Raw genomic sequence first — 23,100 nt, forward strand, 5'->3', positions numbered from 1 at the left:
AGTGGGGGAAGGGACAAGAAGAAAGAATTTCACCTTCTCAGTTCATGGACACACTAAATTATAACCATATTGAGAGGCTCACAGATGATAAAGATAGAGGTAGAAGAGGGTAGAATGGGAAGTATTGAATAATCATGGATAAAATGGATAATGTAATAATTTTAGAGAAAAGCCTTTAATTGACTATTATGAGGGATGATATATGAGATGCAATACAGATACCAACCTATATTGTTATTTAAACCTCTAACAATAGAATATCTAATATAATCTGCTTTATTTTTTAAATTATATTAACCAAGGGTTTATCTATTTTATTGATTTTTTTCATAAAACCAGCTGTTAGTTTTATTTGTTAGATTAATAGTTTTCTTTCTTTCAATTTTATTAACATCTCCTTGCATTTTAAGAATTTCTAATTTGGTATTTAATTGAGGATTTTTAATGTGTTCTTTTTTTAGTTTTTTTTTTTGTTTTTTGTTGGGTTTTTTTTTTTTTGGTTGCATGCTCAACTCATTGATCTTCTCTTTCTCTACTTTATTCATGCAAGCATTTAGAGATATAACATTTCCCCTAAGATCTGTTTTGACTGTATCCCATAAATTTTGGTATATATCTAATATAGTCTAGCATGAAGTGGCATAAGGAAAAGATACGTGTGCACGCCCCTAATACTGAACCATTTTTGCTCATATCCCAATCCCTTTTGCCAACAATATTATAAACATCTTGAGCACAATATTTTTCCTCACATCTTCCAAGTTCTTTAACTTACCTCTTGCTCCCCTGAAAGGCACAATAGATACCAAAGCCACAAAATATACCCCTAATACTGTTTGTTATTGTTGAATGAATGAATCCTAATTTCTGCATATATGATTAAGATCCACCAGTTGGAGGAGGTATATAAATATATGGTTGCTTCAAATTTTACCCTCTCCTCAAATCTTCGCAAGTAAGATGGAGTATTACAATTGTTTTTTCTTTCTGATGAGAATTTAAAGATGTTCCCTAAGTCCTGGAATATTATGTTAAGTCCCTGGCATCATATTTTAAAAAGTATATTTCTAAATTGGACCGAATCAAAAAGAAGACAACCAAGGTGATATGGAAATCAAAAGCCATACCAAATGGGAGTCCATTGAAACAACATGGGATATTAATTTAGAAAGATGACTAGATGGAACATTATAGCTGTCACATGTAAAAATTATCAGACTTGTTCCAATTGACTCCAGAAAAGCAACAGATGCAAGTTGCAAGTTTCAAAGAGGAATATTTTAGGCTTTCTAGAAGGAAATTTTTCCTGATAATTTAGAGCTTTCCAAAAGCAGAATGGGGTATCTTAGTAGATAGAGAGTTCTTCCTCAATGGAAATTTTTGATAAGAAGTTGAGTGATTATATGCCAGGGATGTTATAAATGTTATGAACTATTGAAATACTGGTTGGACTGGATGATCTCTAAGATTTATTTTAGTTCTCTATTAAGCTTTTGGGGCCTGCAACAGATTGGCAAAGTTGATTTTTTAAAAAGTAAAAGGACAAATGTTGGAGAGGCTATGGGAAAATTGGCATATTAATGGTGGAGATGGAAATTAGTCCAGCCATTCTAGAAAATAAATTGGAATTATCTCCAAATTATACTCACCTGTGCATGGAATAGAGAAAAAGGAAAAGCACTAGTATGTAAAAAAGTATGTGTAGCAGCTCTTTTTATAACAGGAACTGGAAACAAAGAAATGCCTACCAATTGGTGAATGATATATGAACAAACTATGGTATATGAATGTAATGGAATACTATTGTAATGAAAGAAAGGGCAAAAGAGATGATTTCAGAGAAACCTGGGACAACAGGTATAAAATGGAAGCAGAGCCAGGAGAACAATGTATATAATACCTACATCATTTCAAAGATAAAACAATTTGAAAGATCTACAAACTCTAATCAACACAGTGACCAATCATAATTCCAAGGACTGATGATAAAGCAGATCACACTTTCTGACAGGGTGCAGCGTAAGATATATGTTTATGGGCATGGCTTACATGGGGATTTTGTTGTTGTTCCTATTAACAAGATTTTTTTTTTCCCCCCCAGTGGAGGTAGTGAAAAAGGCAAGAAAATACTTGTTTTTTTCTTAATTGAAAAATGTAATGAAATCAGGGTAGTCATAACTTAACCCTGCCTGACCATAAACTGAGAAGAACACCCCCAAATTCCCATCCCCATCTAGATTGTCTTACAAATATAGCAGACACTTGAGTTTCAGAATCTTACTTGACAGCAATGGCTACTAAGAACCCAGAATGAGCAATCATGAATCTGTTATTATTTGCAGTGATTTGTATGACATATTATTACATTATCTTTCCCTTAAAACCTACTCCTTTTCCAAAAAATTAAAATGAAATTTGGGATTCATCCAGACCTAAGAGGAAATTAGACAAGAACATAAGTATAGTTGTAGTCACTCTCTTCAGATTGTTAAATTCAGGGTCCATTCATTTATCAGTGTCAGTAACATTTTAAAAGTGAAAATATTATGCACATAAAAGATCAAGAAAGACATGGAATTCTGGACCCCACACTGATGTTTCCTCAGAAAACACCAAAAGTCTGACCTTCTGAAGTTTACTCTGAAAACACCAAAACTGAACCTCCAAAGGAGCTCCGGTCTAGATGCAACAAGAAGAGCAGGGTATTGGGAGAATAAGGAACAAAGACTGGAAATGGTTGGAAATGGAATCTTGATAGGATTAGGTTCTGCAACACTAGTTAAGAACCATACCCAAAATAATTAAATACCTTCAATTATACTAGGAATTGAATTAGCCTCTGGATTGGTTTATTTAAATAGGCCCCAGTAAGATACATTGCATAATTCAATTCAGTTATCAGTAGGTGGAGGAAATAACATGTTGTTTACCACAAGAGATAGGAATGTTGTTCTCCATTCTCCTAGAGGACCAAGGCATCTGGAAGATGATGCTATGATGTGCAAATGAATTGGATTGAAATGTGGAAGGGCTGTGCAAAGTCACCTGCCTCACTTTCTCCTCCAGAGCCATCTGGGTCCAGTGGCAAGAAGTAGATCAGGATGACTGGAGATGGCCTTGGATGCAGGGGAAAAATTTGACTTTTTAAAGCTAAGGTAAAATAGTATATCTCATTAAAGATACACTGTATCTTTACTTGTTCTGAATGCTAGTTTGCTACAATGGACCAGAAAGACATCATTACAGATTCTCCCTCCATAATCTATGCATTACACAAAATCTCCTGCCTGATGCTTACTATGAAAACAGATTCTCAAACCTTGTTAGACTAGTTGAGCTGCTTTCAGATGGTGGAAGAAACTGGTTAGCATCCAGATTCCTTCTGAGAGACAAACAGACAGAACTACCTGGGAATGAGATCTGAAAATTCTTTATGAAAACAACTTCCACATTTCAGTCACCTTAAAGTGAAGTATTTAGAGATTATTTTATCTGTCTTCCAGCCTCTGTGCTAAGCTTAGCAACCATAACTATGGTCAGTTGAAAGGTAATGGTATTAAGTGTGGAAGCAGGGGCTCTATTATAGCTGCCAGAAATCAGGAGCCTCCCATGGTAAACCAAAAAGAATAAGGTGGTTTGAAGGACAAGACTTTGGTGTCTAATCTATGAGAAGGGAATTACTGAGGAAAGCATAAGGATTTGCTTTCTGAAATCAATTTTACCATGAGATGACTTTGGGCAAGTCACTTCTACTAGGCTGGATGATCTAGAAAAATCCTTCCCAGATCTAAAATGCTATAATTGTTATCTTTATTGTGATTTGCTTTTATTAGCTAAATGAGAAATAATTATTTCTATTAATAAAAAATGTTACAGTAATTAAATAATTCCCCACTCTTCACTCCAGAAGTAACTCTAGATAATTTATTGACTTTATCTCCTGTATCATCCACACCCTTGTGAATAATTAAAGAAGGTGTAATTATCCCTAATTTGCCTAATGAGGGCCTAGCCAGGAAAGAATAAAAGGCTAGTAAGAAAAAAGAAGTATTCACTCAATTAAAAATAAAACCCAGGTTATGGATGGTTGAGCTGGAAGGAGGACTACATGGGAGGGAAATGCCATATTAAAAAGCATACACACACATAAAAAAATATGTATATATATTTAAAAAATAGAATCCAGGAAAACTGATTTCTTCATATACATTCTGGTTCTCATAAGCCTTATTACTTCATTAAAATCTTGAGTTTCAAAATACATTTCCATGAGGGAAAACACATAGTCAACTTTAAATTAACAAAAAATTCATGCTCTAGTTTGTGAATCATCTGTGCTTTGAGTTTTTCCTTCCATTTTAATCATTTGATTTAATCATTGCTTGTTGTACTTCCATCAATAGAGGAAAGAAAGGAGTAAAATGCTCCTCCCCCCAAAGATGTGTCAAGTGTGTATATATGTGTGTATGTATATATGTGTTTTTTATGTGTGCATATGTGCATTTATATATACATACACATATATGTGTACAAATATACACATATGTGTCTCTGTATATAGATATATATATAGATAGATATAGATATAGATATATAAATATATTCAAGTACATATATTTAAATATTTCCCTTAGTTTCTGGCCCATAACAGAAATATGTAGATTTCATTTATCCATGCTAATTTCCCTAGTGTATATATAGAACTGAGAATTAGTTATAGATGTAAACATTTCCACTTAATTTAATAATAGTTTATCTGTTTAGGGGATAAAGTGAGGGAAGGGAACAAGCATTGGCAGTGTGCTAAGTGCTTTACAAGTGCTGCATTCTTTAATTTAAAAGGTATATACTTTTGAGTTTAATTAGCATTATAAACATTTTCTCTATTGTTTTCTTTTGTCTGGACAATTTACAAACAATACATCAAGCTTTTATTTATAGTATCTGCATATTAATATCCAAGATGTAAATATTTTTACTGAAAATTAAAAGTAAGCTCTCAAAAGCTGTCCATCTGGTTCCATCACACCATCTAATTGAACTTAGATCTTTTGACAATAAATCCCAGGTTCTTTCCACTCTGCTACTGTATTTCTCACACTCTCTTCTCCTTTCAGTCTTTGACTAACCTGGCATTGGGTTTTGCAGGATTCTGTGGGTTGGAGAAACACCAAGCAGGAAAGAAGAATTGCTAAGGACATTGTTTCCACCCAGCTGAATTTCTTGCTTCTGTTAGGAAAAAAAAAAGTGAGTCACTGCTTTCCAAGCTCTATACATCTATAGAAAGGCAGGTTTATAAAGAATGGATCCTAAACTTCAGTGCTCTTTCTATTTCCTTCCCTATCCAAAAAAAAAAAAAAAAATGGGCCAAGCCAAGTTCTTCAGTTCCTCTGGGAATCTGGCTTCAGGAGGAGGATGTACAGAACTGTATTAGATCAAAAAGATTGACTTTTGCTGGAGATGAGGCAGTCCCCACCCTCAAATCCCCCTCCTCTGATGTTTAATCCTTTATGATACATACCTAAAGCTGACAAGGTAGCTGACAAGCTGGCTGCACTTTATCTGACAACCAATTAAAAGAATACTGCAGATTTGAGAGGTGGAAATGACAGTATGTAGGTGAGGATAGAATATAGACTGTACCATATCTAAATGTCTGGCTACATATGAGTGTTTAGCTGTACTACATCTTCTAGACTAAGGCTTCATAATTTCAGGTCCAGGAATTCAAGAACTTGGACAGGGGACAGGGGAATTGGCTCTTTATTTTCATTAACTTCTAATTAAAAATTAGCATTTCCTTCAATTATGAATATAAACAAAAAACCATTACTTTGAGAAAGAGTTCATGAGATTCACCAAATTGCTAAAGGTTTATGTCATAATAAAGACTGAAAATCTTTGCTCTAGTCTAAATGGCTTTAAAAGCCCCTTTTGAACAGAAGGGGAGTGATAACTGTCACTTAATCCATTATTCCCTAGTTTGCAGCTAATTTACTGCATCCTATAAAAAAGGAAAAGACCAAAGGAAAACATGATCATTATTTTCAAATACTTAAAAGACCAACATTGGAATAATAAAAATAAAATGATTAATTACATTTTTTTTTAGCATTTTCAGTGTTGTGTTTGTATGTGTATGTGCACACTTACATGTATTTTGTTTTTCTTTTGAGACTAGATGTCCCTTTCTTGCCCAAGCTGGAAGAACATATTCATGGACCTATTTCCAACATAAATTGATTTGAAAGCTTTAACCTGTTATGTTATATTATATTATGTATATATATATATATATACATATATATATAGGTAATCAGAAGTATTCACAAGTGAAATAAGGCTATTTGTGTCTATTTAAGAGGGAATATTTTTCCTTTGATGAAAAAGGATTTAGTGTTAATAAAGTTTATTAATGGGGTTAAAAAAATTTCCTCAGATAAAACTGGAAAACTGGCAACATGAAAGCTATGCTATTGACAATGCTATTTCACAGATTATGAATAGGAAAAGATACAGGAGGCTCTTCATTTGTTTTATCAAATGCTCCAATTAAAAAAAAAACATTGTAAAAAAATAGAATCTACACACTTTAGAGCAATGAGCTTGATTTTGATCACAATTTTAGAGAAATTCTTAAGAATTGTTTTTTGGCGGCAACTAGGTGGTGCAATAGATTGAGCACCAACCCTGAAGTCAGGAGGACCTAAGTTCAAATCTGGTCTCAGACATTTAACACTTCCTAGCTGTGTGACCCTGGGCAAGTCACTTAACCCCAATTGTCTCAGGAAAAAAAAAGAATTATTTTAAAATTATTTAATATATTAATATCAATATATCATATTGATACATAAATATTATAAATTATATTAATAATATAATGTAGCATAAGATATATTAATGTGTTAATATTAATATTAATACTTTATAATTTAATATATTATTAGACAATTTATGAAGTGTTGCTTTTGTTTGTCATGTCTTTACCTTTTGCAAGAAAATTAAGTGCTTGGTTTATAGGTTTTGAAGGTATCCACATTGTAGTGACTGCTTTATGTTAGTTAAACTACTCTAAGAAATGACACTAATCAAAATTGATGTTTTTACTTGTATCCATGTCCCACTTTTCAGGCAGTAATTTATTTAAATTAATTGCAATGGACTTGTAATAGCTCACTAAATATGCTTGCCTTCATCCTTTCTTCAAATATATTATATAATCAACTGACTCTAAACAATCAATAGTATGACTGCACATAAAAAACTGATTCAAAAATGACTGCCACCTCACTAACCAAAAGTTTTTCATGTGTTAAGATGTGGGCAATTTCATTTTTTGTGATATTCTTCAGTATTTTTCACATCCAGTACATTCTGATTCTCTTCTTGAAGAAAGCATCCATGTTATATAGATGTGAAATTTTCATGAGATCTAAAAGTATTTGACCTCTTTCATTTCTTAGTCCCAACCACATTTCCTAACACATTTTTCCTCCATTGACTACTATACCTAATGTAGTATTGAAATAGAGTATGATATTGTTTGAATTATTCTTCATGATTTTTTCTATTTCTTTATCTTCTGAAATTTACATTAACATATAAGTTCCAATTGTGTTTACAGAAATCTTTTTTTAATTATACTCATCATGAGCACAACAAAATGACTAAAAGGACAATGAATTGATATTTCTTACTCTCTTTGGTCACCCAACTTAATTTACCCATTTTTAATCCATAGATAGTCATCCTTCCATTTACCTGCAACCTCTTCATGTCTTTTAGTTTCAGTTATAGTAAGAAGGTCAATGTGAATATTATTTAGTTCCTCTAGTAGCAATCTTTTTAATTCTTTGATCATTGGACTTTCTGCACTTAGAGAACCAAAGTTAAATTTATACTTATATATGACTTTTAAACACCCTATGTTTCCTCAGCACCACTCAGGACCTGCTTCCACAAAAACTTAAAGGAAAGACTTGTTGTTCAGTCATTTCAGTCAAGCCCAATTCTTCATGACCCCATTTGAGATTTTCTTCACAAAGATTCTGGAGCAGTTTACCATTTTGTTCTCCAGCTCATTTTACAGATGGGGAACTAAGGCAAATGGTAGTAAGTGATTTGCTCAGAGTTTCATTGATAGTATGAGCATGTCTGAGGCCAGATTTGAACTGGAAGATGAGTCTTTTTGACTCTAGGCTTAGTACTCTATCCACTATGCCACCTAGCTACTCCCAAAGTATCAGTTTTTTGGTACCAAGAAAACCAAGAAAAAGAAAGCAAAGAAAAAAATATCTTCCATCTCCATTCAGGGTCTATCATTTCTTTCTCTGGAAATGGATAGCACTTTTCATCATAAGTCCTTCAGAATTATTTTGGATCACTGTATTGCTGAGAATAGCTAAGTAATTCACTGTTGATCATTTTACAGTCTTATTGTTTCTATGTAAGCTATTCTGGTTCTCCTCATTTCACTTTGCATCAGTTCAAGTAAGTCAAGTTTTTCTAAGGGTATCTGCTCATAATTTCTTATGGCATAATAGCATTCAATCACAATCATACACCACAGCTTGATTAGCCATTCCTCAAACTGATGGACATCTTCTCAATTTATAATTCTTTGCAAATATTAAAAGAGCTGCCATAAATATTTTCTCTTTATAAAATTTAGTATATATAGGTCTTTTTCCTTTTTGGTTTTTTATCTCCTTGATTTAAAACTATAGTAGTGATATTGCTTGGTCAAAAGATGTTCATGGTAGAAATATTTCTTAAGATTTAAAACTATGTCCTTAATCAACATGTGATCAAAGGATATGAACCAACTGCTTTCAAAGGAAAAGATCTATGTTATCAATAGCCATATGAAAAAAAAAATGTAATTAGGAAATAACTAACAAAATAAATTAAAATGAAATGAAAAAATATATAAGAAAAAGAATGCAAATGTACTTAAAAAAACACTACAATTGCTTTTTTGTGATATCAAAGAACTGAAAATTGAGACTATCCCCATCAATTGGGGAGTGGCTGAACAAGGTATGCTATATAAATATGAAATAATAATATTGTACTATAAAATGATGAAGGGGATGTTTTTGGTCAAACCTAGGATGACTTGTATGAAGTGAAGCAGAATGAAGTGAGCAGGACCAGAAAAACAATACAATAAAAATAGCATAAAGGCAAACAACTTGAAAGAGTTAGTAACTCTGATCAACCATTACCAATCAAAATTGTATTGTCACTACCAATCAAAATTGGACCTCTTGATAAAGCTCTGTCAGACTTAAAATGCAGAAACATTTTTGGAGGGCTATGAGAGGCAAAAATTTGCTTTGATCAGTCATGCTTGTTTGTAATGGGTTTTTTTTGTTTGTTTGTTTTGCTTTCTCATTAAGGTTTGGAAGTAGAGAGGTGGAAGAAAGAGAAGGCAGATTTCTATTATTTAAAAAAGAAAATTTAATTACAATAAAATGAATAATTAGAGTTATACAAAAACAGAGGTCTTCAAGTAGAGTCCAAGCTAGATGATCATATATCTAGGACATCATAAAGGCAATTCTTGTCAGTTATAGAACAAAGTATATATGTTCCTGGAGCTCCCCAAAGCTGAGATTCTGTGATTCTAAGTAGCAAATCCCTGTTTTTCTCTAAGCAGTCAGAATAGGAGTAGTTCAAAGAAGGAAATATCCACGTTGCAACTGGGGAGACCAAATAACCAAGCAAACAAGGACAACCCTACCATATTCAAAATTGTGGTTTCTTCCTCATATACCACCTTTAACTTTTGAGTCAGAAATTCTAAGCTAGCTGTTTTGCATTAAAGCAGGTTGTCCCAGTCAGGTTTCAAGCTGATGTTTTCAAAGACAGATGGAATTCTGCTTGCAAGGACAGGTGGAGCTGGAATACATTTTAGAAAACAGCAATTAAAGATAAAAGATTGGTATCTTTCACGCACCTACTCACCCCAGGCCCAGACCCCTATCATATCATCTTATTAGCTCATAGAAACATCCCCTAAGGTTTAAGCAACTTGCCCTTCAAGATTCAGAAAAAGATACAGAACAAGGAAGTGTTGGGGAATCCATCCTGGCTTGACTAGAGTAGATACTTCAGTCAAATGCTTCTTACCTCTTAACTCAGGGCTGACCCCTCATAGCAATGGAGATTCCTATGCCTTTCTGGAGCTGATGAGAAAGCTGCCTCTCCCATTCTTCCAAATAAGGTCTCAAACATCTCCCCTATGAACAACAACCTTTAAGATTTTATAGTACTCCAGGAAACAATGAGAGGTAAAGGGTAATCAGAAATAGACTAAGTGTTTACCCTACTGGAATCTTAATCTTCTAACACTCCATTTTTTAAAAGCCTTTTAAAAGCAAATTCAAGGAATTTTAGATACACCACAAGCCATGCTTGACTGAAGAGCAGGAAGAGTTATATAGGCTCATAGACAGCTATCCACTAGGTCTATGGCTTGCCATAATAATAATAATGACCACTAGCATTTATATAGTACTTTAATATTTGAAAAGCATTGTAATAATAGTAGTAGTCATAGCTAACATTTACATAACATTATGTGTCAGGCACTATGCTAAATACTTTACAATCATTATGTCATGTTATCTCTACAACAACCCTGGAAGATATTGGATCCCCCCCCCAATTTCATTATCCTCATTTGACAGATTAGCAAATTAAAGATTAGGTGACATGCCCAGGGTCATATAGCAAATGTCCATGTCTAGTTTCGTACTCAGATCTTGATATGATATCTATCATTCTGTCCACTGTACTATCCTCAAAGTATGGTCATGGCCACCCCTAATGATATCCCTAATTATGATTTCATGAAAATACACACACACACACACACACACACACACACACACCCCTCTACCTCCACCCTTTTTATTCAGGTGAAAATGGGCTCAGATTTCTTATCTCTAAAATAAAGGTCTCTCTAGATCTATATTCTATGATTTCATGATCAAAATATCTAAGGGACAGGTATGGTTCTGGGATTTTGGGAGAAGTGGGGGCAAAGTGAGTTATATTATACACTGCTATTCCTAAATACTATCTTTGATTTTTGTTTGTTTTTAAATTGCAAGGGAAATGACTAGAATCTTTCTGGCCTTTCACACAAACAGATGATAAATTATGCTAGGTATCAGTCACTTGATTGATGAATCAATCAAGTATGGAAACCCAACCTACCATAAGTTTATAATGACACTTTATTTGCTTTAAGCAATAGACATACTTCTGCCTTAATTAAGAAAAAATGTTCTCACTCTTGTATTCTTTTAAAAGTAGTCACCACTTGAAAAATGGACACCATAACCAGTGATGGCCTTCAGTATCATCACACTTGGATAACATTAATTTAATAGTTTGGAACATATTCTATATCTGTGAGTAGGAAAGGCACTTATTTTCAACTTTGTGTTTCATTAAAAAGCAATGTGTAAACAAAATAAGACTCCATCTATTGATGGATGGTTGAATGAATTGCTGCAAATTAATGTAATGGAATATTATTGACCCATAAGAAATAATGAATATAAGAATTCAGAGAAACACAAAAAAATTTATAGGTACTAATACAGAATTTAGAAAACAAAACCGAGTCAACCGCATCATAATAACAATAGTGCAAATGAAAACAGCACTAAAAGCCTGTCAGATTGATATTAATTGTATTAACCAACATTTTTCTCAGAGAACAGATGCTGAATGAATGATTGCCTCTTTCCATTAAAGAGGTAGGAACTTTCAGTGGGTACTGACACATATAATGCTCAAGTATTGCTTTAACTTTTTCTTTGTTACCAGGGAGGATTTAGTAGGTAGAAGGGTCATGAGAAATTACTAAAGTATAAAAAGAGGAAAGAGAGAAAGACAAAGAGAGAGAGAGAGACAGAGAGACATATTCAGAGAGAGAGAGAGAACACAAACTTTCTAACTTCTAGAAATGTTACTTATTTCGTAGAGGATATTAAATGAGTTCAATAAATATTAACTGCCTTGACTACTGGGAATGCTAAGATGAACTATGAATGAACTATGTATCATAGAGATCCTGCTTCCAAGAAGCCTATAATCTAATGGATGAGATGACATAAATACTTATGATACAAGGCAGAACATGATAAATGCACAAAGATATAATCATAAACTATACCAAAGGTCCTGTTACTCAGTTTTAATATGTTTGCATATATTTCACTGAAAAATTCCACATTGGCCTTTTACACACTAATAGAAAAAAAGTTAATGAGATTCTGGGCAAGTCTTTTAAATTTTATGCTTCATTTTCTTCATTTGTAAAATAACATGTTGGATTCAATGACCTCCAAGATCACTTATAGCTCTAAATCTAAGTATGATTCTGGAAAATGTCATCCTTTTCTTAACCCACATGTTTAGAACAGGAAGAGAGTATTTCCTTGGACCATTAGGCAGTGGCTGAGCTTTGACAAAAAAGCCAGCCTTCTGAAATGGAAAGACTACAAAAGGTTGACATGATACTTTGAACAAAGGTAGGGTTAAGTTTAGACTTCTATTTATTCAAGTGCAGATAAGGGTTTAAGGAATTTATTAAGTGAAATTCACCTGAGACATATACTCATAATAGTAGTGCAGGTAGGGGTCTTGAAATTTTCTCCAAGCCCAAAACTTAAAACTCATTTAAGTGACTTATTTCACAATGCACAATTAATCCATGACATTAATCTAGACAAAAGCCAAAACTTGGACCCAAATCTCTTAACTGAATAGAGTGTGGAGCTCTAGCCCACTATGCCATACTGACTCTAAATTAGATTTTCCCAAAATAAACATGTCATGAAGGCTAGGCCTATAAGCCAAGGGTAAAGGATGTCTGGTATTTACTACCTATATGACTTCGGGGGAATCACTACCTTTCCTCATCTGCCAAATGAAAGGGTTAGACTGGTGACCTTTCTATACTAGATTTATGGTCTGATCAATAAAGTCACAAATTCATTTTAGGAAAAAATCTGAATAGAGAGAAAATGTCCTAAAAGTTAGAGTTGGTAGGCTGCTGAGGAGCAATATGAACTCTCAACTATGGTGATCTTTGCTGATCTGCGTGATGTGTGTGTATGTGATTTTCAACTATTTATATAATCTTATCCAAAGGATAATCTGTCGATATCCCATCACTTCTCAATGTGTTTTTTAGCCTTCTGATTTTCTCATAATGAGTTAAGATTGTGAGGGGGAAAAGTTACATCCTTTGGTGGCCTATTTAAAGCAAAGTAACAAACCAGGCTAATTATATTCTCTATTTGCACTTTGTCACTTGGTGGTCATCAAAAATATCTCACATCCTTACATGGCCTCAATACTCTTTACTATGAAATTGGGAGGTAGAGTGTCAATATATAAAAGAGAGGAAAACAAGGTAATAGAACTCTTGTGCCCTAATGAAGGAGGGGAGGAAAAGGGATGCTTTCAATCAGTCTTTAAAACCTGATTCAAAGTATCCCAATTCTCTATTAATGTTTGTGGTCAAATGTAATTTTATGCATATAATTTAATACAATTTCTCAAAGTTGTAATCGCTCTCATAGCCATTTCTATCCCCAAAAGGCATTGAAATAAGAAAAGCAAAGAGATACTACTCACAGTCTGGGAAAAGGTAAAGAAGTTTAGCAGTCAGTTGCTCTCTTCCCCTTCACCTTTTATCATCTCTCATTTGGAATGAACAGACAGAAATTTTTTTCTTGACGCCATCCTTCTAGCTCTGAAGGCAGGGTCCTTGTCTGAGCTGTCCAGAAAAAAGTACTTCACAAAATCAAACAGGCATACATATGTGAGCATACATAGCTGTATCTTGATAGACTGGTATTCCTTGGGAATGATTCTAGTAGCAGGGGAATGGAGAAGGCGGGGTATGGGGTGTCAAGTAGTGGGTGACTCACACACTAGGTGATGAACACAGACTCTCACAGAAATTACAGGTTTCCTTCTTTGGCAAGAGGCCTAGAAGTGGTAGTGACAGGATCTATAATATTTGGCAAGCTATCATCAACCCTGGAAGAAACTGTCATCAGCCTACAAAGAGTGGGTTAAGTATCAGAGTAGGAGGCACAAGTTCCAAATTTCTTTAATATGGCTCAGGCCAGGGTTTATGCATTCAATATTTATTAAGCACCTACTCTGTGCCAAGCCCTATGTTAGGTGCTGGAAGGTCCTTGATCTTACTTACCTGCATTCTATATCTAATTGGCTCCATACTCCCCAATGGAATTTTCAGATTTTTATCCCTGTATCTATCCCACCCAGACCATGTTTACTACTTTCCCTCCTCCTCAGCTCCCATCCCACTGCAACCAATGTTCTCCCATTCTTTTCTATTTTTTGCTTAGGGCATGGTAAGGGCATAGTAACTAGTTTTGGTAAGAGCATGCCAACAGACTATCCTATGGATCAACCCACCACTGTAAGACTCTTATAGATCCTATCTTTGTCTGGCTACCAGATCTCTCTTATATTTTCTCCTACTAGAAGATCCTTGAAAATAGGGCTATCACCCTTCTCTATTTGTATTCACAGTGCTTAGCACAGTGCCTAGCACAATATGCATTAAACATATATGTAACATATATTTTACATTCAAAATTGCTACTAGAAAAGCAATGTGGATGTTATTCTTGACTCCTCACTCTCCCCCATCCCACATATTCAGCTGGTTGTCAGATCTTGTCATTTCTATCTCCACAGTATATTTTGCATCCATTCTTTCTATACTCTTATAACTGATACCTGGGAAAGACCTAAGCTTAAAAAGGAAGCCCCATCCCCACTGCAACTGGAGCCATCACTAATCATCCTGTCCTATGTCCTGCCACTGGACCCTGATAACTTTGGAAGAGAATGTAAAGCAAATGATTTTGCACAGCCTGCTTCACTTAAATCTAATTCACTTACAAGTCAAGACATCACCCCCTGCCCCATGTCATTGGTCCTCTTTGAGAACTAAGGAAGAACAACAACAAACAGCAACTACTCATATGAAATACAGCCCTGGTTCAGACTCTAACCATTTCTCCCCTGAACTGCAGTAGCCCATTAATCAATCTCCCTACTTAGCACTCAAGGATGTCTACAGGCCAAAGTAGATTCTTTGGATTTATGCTATATTTCTGAAGATTCTTTCTCAAATGTATTTTACAGTTTCTCATGAGGATAGCTTCAGTAGCCCACAGATTTCTGATGGTGAGTTTTTAGTGGTGCAGTGGAGTGAGCTCTGGTCCTGGATTGTAAATTCAAATCTGGCTTCTTCCTCAGTTTCCTCAATTGTAACATAGGGACATTAACAGTACCAACTGCTAAGATTTGTTTTATGAGGTCCAATGAGATAACATTTATAAAGCAGTTAACAACAGTGTAGCTATAATAATAATTATTACTAGTGATAATAATTATTATAGCAGATTTCTTTACCTGAGGGAACTATATTTTTATGTATTTTGATAACGATATCAATGTAAGTGGTTTCCTCTATAATTCTATTAATTTTAATTTATGCATTTAAAAATACTATTCTGAGAAGGGATTCATCAGTTTCACCAGACTACCAAAGGAAGTTCTGATATTAGCTATGTGACCTTCTATAAGTTACTTCCCCTTTCTGGGTTTCCTTGTCCTAAACTGAAGAAGGAGATGATAACAATATCTTTGTGACCTTCCTTGTAAGGAAAACTAGTTAGCACAGTGGTTAAAGTGCCAATCCTGGAGTAAGAAAGACCTGAATTCAAATTTGAAACTTTCTAGCTGTGTGACCGTGGGCAAGCCACTTAATCTTGTTTGCCTCAGTTTCTTCATCTGCAAAATGAGTTGGAGAAGGAAATGGCAAACCACTATAGTATCTTCACCAAGAAAATGGCGAAAAAATGGAGTCATGAAGAGTTGAAAATGATTGAACAATAACAAAGCAACCATCCTCACAGGGATTTTATTTGTTTGATTTTTGTTTTGTTTTGTTTTGGAGAAAAGAGCTTTGTAAATCTTAAAGTGCTGTTGAAATGTGACTTGTTGCCTCACTCTCCTTACTTTTGCCCTGAAAGGGGCCTCCTCCATATTCAAGATTCTTGTTTGCCAACTCTTTATTAATACTTTGATCCCTTGGGAAAAAATCTTAATTTCCCATTATTTCTGCCTTAATGGCTAAATGGACTTTTAGACTCTTAAGATATGATCTTCAAGAACCACTATTATTTTCTTTCAATGCATTTATTTGCCAGAAATTTAGACACCTGAGCTCCTTTAAAAGCCCATTTATTGCATTTAATTTTGATAGTGAATTCTTTGGGGTATGGAGGGATGAAAAATTTCCACCTAATTGTTCTAATTGTTTTAACTGTATCAACTAATTCAACTTAAGCCAACCCTTTCTTTTCTGTTTTATTATCCCCATTTTACAGATGAAAAATTTGAGACAGACACAAATTAAGTGGCTTGCCCAGGGTCACATAGCTAGTAAATGTCTGAGGCAGGATTTGAACTCAGGATTAATTTATATTTTAGATCCTTCCCAGACCCAAAATTTCTAGGATTCTAACTTGATTTTCTACCCATTTTCCTAAGTTAATAAGAACTATCCAAAAATAGAATGCTAGAAGGGGCCTAGGTGTTATCTAATTCAATTCTTCTCTGCAAACTTTCCCCCACTTAACAGATGAGGTAACTGAGGATTTAAAATCCGGTTTTCAGGTTCCAAACCTAGCACTCTTTCTAAGGTACAATCCTTTTTGTCTGTCAACAATCAGATGAATCCATGGTGTCGGTTCTTATCCCAGTATTCCCATAAGGTCCCTGCATGAATTTGACACAATACTGAAAAAAATGGTTTATCCTGTCACATGCCTGCATAAAACACATTATTTCTTAAAGAAAAGACTCAAGATAGTTTTTATTCAGAAAAGAAGCAATGCTACAAGAGTCATAGATACTTCATTGGACCTACAACCTCAAAGAAAAGGGAAAATTTTAAGTCTATAATCAATTATTCACTGTTTACTAGGTTCTTTCACAATTTCAGTTACTCAGATCCTAAAACAATAATAACAATAATAATCATAGTAGTAATAGTAATGCAGTAGTGGTAGTGGTGGTGGTGATGGTAGTGGTAGCAGGAGCTCAGAAAGAATTGTAACATATCATGGTTAAAAAGCTGAATTCAAATCCTACCTTTGATATATAAATACTGGCTATATAACCCTGGGCTTAACATTTAATCTCTTGGTGCTCTAAACAACTTTCAAAGACAAGGGTATCTTTATCTTTTTGTGTTATGCAACCCTTTAGCAATTTGATAAAGTTTATGGACCTTTTCTCAAAATAATTTTTTAAAAATTCATAATTAAGTTTATGCTAAATTTCTATTAAAGTTTGCAAGGGTGGGTTGGAAACAGGTTATTGCCGCTCCTGAAAGCAGATTGTTAAATTTTCAGTGTGAGTATTTACATTTCAGAAATCTACAATTGCTACAAATCAGGATTTGATTTATTGTTTTATAGATTAACTAAATTTAAGAAAGCGATAGGGGAAATGTTTGTAATGCAGATTAAATCTAAAAGTGTTGTCATGTAGTTCCTGAGAGATGATTGTTAAATATCCATACTCCCCTGGAGATCAGTGAAAATTCAAATGTAATTTTTTTCCCCACCCAATCTCATAGACTCTTTGAAATCTACCCATAAACTCCTTAGTAGTCCAAGGACCCTAAGCTAAGGACTCCTACTTTTCAGGAAAAAAAAGGTTGATCTGTATTTGATATAGTTAGTTTCTACAAGCAAAAATTTTCCAAATCAATGAAATAAATCTAGTACATATCTCTAAATAATAGATCCCATTTCTATAACTGTAAAAGATGGTAAATGGCCCCCTTTCTAAATCCTCATTAGTCTGGACTACTCTGCAAGCATTTGATGCCCATTACTCCCATATTGATGCTCCTTTCTCATTTTTCCTTATACTCTCCTTACTGTCCCATTGCTCCTTCTCAGACTCCTTTACAGGACTTATTACTTATGTCCTATTCTTAATTATAACCGAAGTCTATGTTTCTCTCACTCCCTCTTCTTTGTGATCTCATCTGCTTCCATGGATTCAATAATCAGTTCTATGTAGATGATGTTCCCAGATGTATATTTGCAACCATTTCCTCTTTCTCCTACTTTAACTTCATCTTGCCAACACCATGCTGGAAATCTATGATCAGTATACATTTCAAACACAACACACCCAAAATGCAATTAATTGATTTTCTGCAAAACACATGGTCTTTTTTGAGTTTCCCAGGATTATGTGATATATTGAACAGAAGATTGTTCTTCTGTTAAAAAAACTGAATTCAAATTATGGCTTAGTACTTGCAAGACTTTGAAAAAAGTTAATCACTCACCATGGGCCTCAGTTTCCTCATGTATAAAATGAGATCTGGCCTCTGAGGTTCTTTCCATCTGGTTCTAAATATATGATTGATCCTATGAGTTGTAAATTTTATGTAGGAGTCAAACCATTAACTGCACTACCATCTAGTGGTGATTCTATAGATTTAAACAATACCATTTTTTTCTTGCACTTGTCTCAGCTGGAAAAATCTTTTATAAATGCAATTACTTTTTATAGAAAGCAATTAAGAGGGACCAGTGTTTTCCTTAGATATCAAAATATACCATAAAAGGTTATGCTAAATTGGATATAATAAGAACTTTTTTAAAAACCAAGGCAAACACTGCCTGGGGAAAAATAGTTAATGTGATGGCAGAAAAAATAAAATAGAATCTGGGTTTTCTGTTTACATTCAATTAATAATAATAATAATAATTACTAACTTTACCAATTAATATATTTATTATTAATTGTTTAATTAGTAATAATTCTATTAATAAAGGCTTTCAGTACTAACACACTACTAACAAGTTTTAAAGGAAGAAAGTCAGGAAGGACTGTCCCAAACCTTGTATCTGATGCTTATGTGCTGTGTTTCCCTAGACAAATCACTTAATTTCTAATCTGTTTCTTTATCTGGGAAATGGAGTTATCTCACAAGGATATTGTGAAAAGCAAATCAGATAATGTATAATTTATGTAATCAGATATTTTATGTAAATGTTTTTGCAAACTTTAAAATGTTATAGAAATGTCAGCTATTAATCTACATCTTAGGCACAGTAACCAAAAGTGATGGACAAAAAGTAGAGCAATCCCCTTAAGCTGTCATTTGGTAATACCATTGTGACCTTGGACACCTTTTACCTTCTTAGGTCTTAGTTTTCTTATCTACAAAATGAAAAGGTGAATTTTAAATCACCTCTGATATTCCTTCCAGCTTTAAATTCTATTCCAACTTGCAAGTTATAATTTGAAAGATGGTTTGTGATAATAACCTAAATAATTATTAGCTCTTATATTATTAGACAGCTATTACATTTATCATGGGAATGAATAGAGGCCTTGTTAAAGAAAGGTCCTAAAAGGAGATCTGAACTGGGTCAAAGACAAATTTTGCCTATTTTATCATTCTGATTACAGGAATAAAAGACCTTGTCATTTATTCTCCTTGGTCCTCAGTTTCCTCATCTGTAAAATCAGAGGGCTGGATGAGATGAGATGGCTTCTAAGGTCTATTTCCAACTCTAACTCCATGATACTTTGAAATTTTCTTGCATGTCATGACATCACCTCTCTGATGTCAGGGTCCTCTTCAAGAACAAAGGAAAAAATAACAATCTCTCTAAGTACAGCTAGTTCAGAAACTGTAATTAGTCAGTTAGAAACTAACTTCCTTTCTTCCATTCTTCCTTCTGGTTCTTGTATCCTTCTCTGTTTCTATATCTCTTCTTTCTTTCCTTCCTTCTCTTTCTTGTATCCTTTATTTCTATCTCTTCCTTCCTTCTTCCCTCTCTATTCCTTCCTTCCTTCCTTCCCTCCCTCCCTCCCTCCTTCCCTCTCTCCTTCCCTCTCTCCTTCCCTCCCTCCTTCCTTCTTTCTTTCCTACCTTCCTTCCTTCCTTCTTTCTTCATTCCTTCTTTCTTCCTTCCTTCCTTCCTTCCTTCCTTCCTTCCTTCCTTCCTTCCTTCCTTCCTTCCTTCCTTCCTTCCTTCCTTCCTTCCTTCCTTCCTTCCTTCCTTCCTTCCTTCCTTCCTTCCTTCCTTCCTTCCTCCTTTTCTCCCTCTCTTTCCCTTCTTTCCTTCCTTTCTTTCTTCCTTTTCCCTTTCCTTCTTTCCTTCCTTTTTTTTCTCTTCCTTCCTTCCTTCCCTTCCTCTGACCACAAAGGGTATCATACCCTGACCTGAAGAGAAGCTCTTAAAAGCATTTTTTCCTCCTCATTTGCATCTCTGAACCTTCCCAAGATATCTTGGGATTTACTGGCTAGATTTCTTTCTTAAGAACCAGGCCAAAACCAAAGTCTGATTCTCATTGACCACCAATAGGTTCTAGACCAAGCCCCATTTTTTCATCATTTGGCCCTGATTGACTCAGATTGAATGTAAATAGGAATCATTTCTACTTTGGCCAGAAATCCTGAGGATTTTCTCTTTGATTCATTCATTTAGCTAGGTTTTTTTGTTTTTTTGTTTGTTTTTTGTTTTGTTTTGGTTTGGTTTTTTTGGGGGGGATGGTTGGACTAGGTGAAAGAAGAGATTTTTGCTTCAATTACTATCTAGCCTTAATTACTGAATGGGTGTAGCCTCAGTCAAACTGAGACCTGTTGAAGACCTTAGCTTAAAAGGCTGAGGTCTCCCATTGCAGTGAAGGCCATCTGCAGTCATCCTTTTCTCTATCTTGCCACTGAACCCAGATGGTTCTGGAGGGAAAGTGTGGCAGGTGACTTTGCCCAGATCTTCCTCACTTAAATCTATTATATATGCATATTATAGCATCACCTCCCTGATGTCATGGTCCACTTTGAGAAGGAAGGATCAACAAGACTGAGGCAGCTTTATGTAATAAATAGCAAGCTGATTTCAGACTCAGGAAGACCAAAATTCAAATCTCATCAAATATACACTGATTACATTATCCTTTGCAATTCTGTGTCATGCTTTATAATATCATCAAATTAGAATCTCTTCAGACACTGAAAAAGTGTGATTTGCTCATGGTCATATATGTCCAGGTACATTTCAGACTTGAACTAAGCATAAACAGATCTTGAGGGTCTTCTGGGTCTCAAAGTTAGCCACCTATCTACAACATAACAATGCCACTTGTTACCTTTATTAAAAAATTTTATGAGGAGACCTTTTTTTTCAGTTAGTTACTTGCATAAGATGATAATCAATAAATTCTAAATCCCTTTCAGATAACAACTATTCCATTCTTTTGTCTATATCCCCAAAGCCTAGTACAGTCTTTGTATCTCCATTGTTCCTATGGCATATAAAGAACATTTAAAAATGCTTGTTGAATAAGTGATGTCAAAGTATTAAAATTATACAAAACTTTAAATTATTTAGTAATTTAACACATTTTAGTGTCTTTTTTATTGTCCTCAAGGTATTTATTCTTCCATTTCAATCATGTCCAAATCTTTTGGATCCCATTTGGGTTTTTTTTTTTGCAAAGATATTTTTGGTTTGCCATTTCCTTCTTCATTTTATAGATGAGGAAACTGAGGTAAACAGAGTTAAGTAGCTTGCCCAGTATTAAGTGTCTGAGGTCAGATTTGAACTCAGGAAGATGAATCTTTCTTATTCCAGGCCTTGCAATCTATCTATTGCATCAACCAGCTGACTCTCCTCAAGCTATAAACCTATATTATGTTTCTCTGCCCTCTCACAGTCAAAATTTCAGAAAAAGTTGATTGTACTACTTGCCACCATTGCTACTCCGGATCACATTTAATCTTTCTGCCATTTGGCTTTCAATTTCATCCTTCAGCTAAAACTGCTCTCCCAAAGTTACCAGTGATTTCTTAATTGCCCAATAAAATGGCCATTTCTAAATCACAATTATTCTTGACCCTTCTGAAGCATATGACAATATTGACTACCATACATTCTCTTGGATATTCCCTCCTTTCTGAATTGTCATAGCATTGATTTCTCTTGGGATTCCTTTTACCATTCTTCTCTCAATCTCCTCTGCAGGACATTTATCCAAGTCTTGTTCCCAACAGCAGGCAAACTCCAAGCTTCTACCTTGGATCCTCCTTTCTTTTCTCATTATGCACTCTTTGTGACCTCATCAGCCCCTGTAGATTCAATTATTACCTTTCTGTAGTGATTCCCATATCCCATATTCCAGCCTTTGACTTTCTCCTGGAGTTTTAGTCCTATGTTACCAACTGCCTACAGGAAATCTCCATGATGTATCACCACAGCATCTTTTGCATCTGTTTCCTTCTCTTCAATAACATAACCACCACCTCCACCCCAATGCTCCTCATCACCTTTTGCTTGGATTATTGCACTAACTTTCTAATTTTCTTCTTCACCTCAAATCTCTTCCCTTTGTCAACCCAACCTTCATACAACTGTTAAAGTGACATAGTCATTCCCCTGCTCAATAAAACCTTCAATGCCTCTCTATTTCCTATAAAATCAAATACACACTCTTCTGACAATTTAAAACCTTTTACAATCTGCTTCAATCTAACTTTCCAATCTGATTAATAATCTAATTCTCCTTTATCCCCTCTTCAGCCTTACTAAACTGTTCTTCACGTATAGTACACCATCTTCTATTCTGGACCTTTTTTACAAATTGTCAGTTTTACCCTCCTCAGTGCTCTAGTTTCTTTCAGAGTTCAACTTAAGTATTATCTCCCACTTAGACATTTCTTGATCTCCCAGATGGCTAGTAAATTCTACTTTCATAATTAACTTGCATTTTTGCATATAATTTACATATTTTTCTATCTGCCCATGTTTTTTCCTGAGAGAATATAAGTTCTTTGAAGATGTGGACTCTTTACTGTACTCTTTGTTTTCTAATTCCTGCTTCTTAGTAAGAGCTTACTTCTTTTTATTGGTTGTTCAATGAAGAAGAAACTCCAAATGCTTTAAGAAATTAACATTAACATATTTGATTAAGCATATTGATGTAGAA

The 23,100-nt window shown here is 34.5% G+C and overlaps 1 protein-coding gene across 4 annotated transcripts in view; it reads right to left on the minus strand.

Moving 5' to 3' along the window:
• Window positions 1–22,187, minus strand: part of LOC141566329 (putative adhesion G protein-coupled receptor F2P) — a 46,691-nt gene extending 24,504 nt beyond the window's left edge. The window contains exons 1-3 of one of the 4 annotated variants that reach the window (XM_074310704.1): window positions 22,114–22,187; window positions 13,663–13,804; window positions 5,130–5,229 (exon numbers count right to left, since the gene is read on the minus strand). In XM_074310704.1, coding sequence (XP_074166805.1) covers window positions 5,130–5,201 — 72 coding nt within the window. In that variant the 5' untranslated portion in view covers window positions 5,202–5,229; window positions 13,663–13,804; window positions 22,114–22,187. Of the gene's footprint in view, window positions 1–5,087; window positions 5,230–13,662; window positions 13,805–22,113 lie in introns of those variants that run through there. The other 3 variants (XM_074310706.1, XM_074310705.1, XM_074310707.1) reach the window with 3 other exon arrangements.
• Between the last annotated feature and the right edge of the window lie 913 nt (window positions 22,188–23,100).

The sequence above is a fragment of the Sminthopsis crassicaudata genome, chromosome 4, assembly GCF_048593235.1.
Source record: "Sminthopsis crassicaudata isolate SCR6 chromosome 4, ASM4859323v1, whole genome shotgun sequence".
Taxonomy (NCBI): domain Eukaryota; kingdom Metazoa; phylum Chordata; class Mammalia; order Dasyuromorphia; family Dasyuridae; genus Sminthopsis; species Sminthopsis crassicaudata.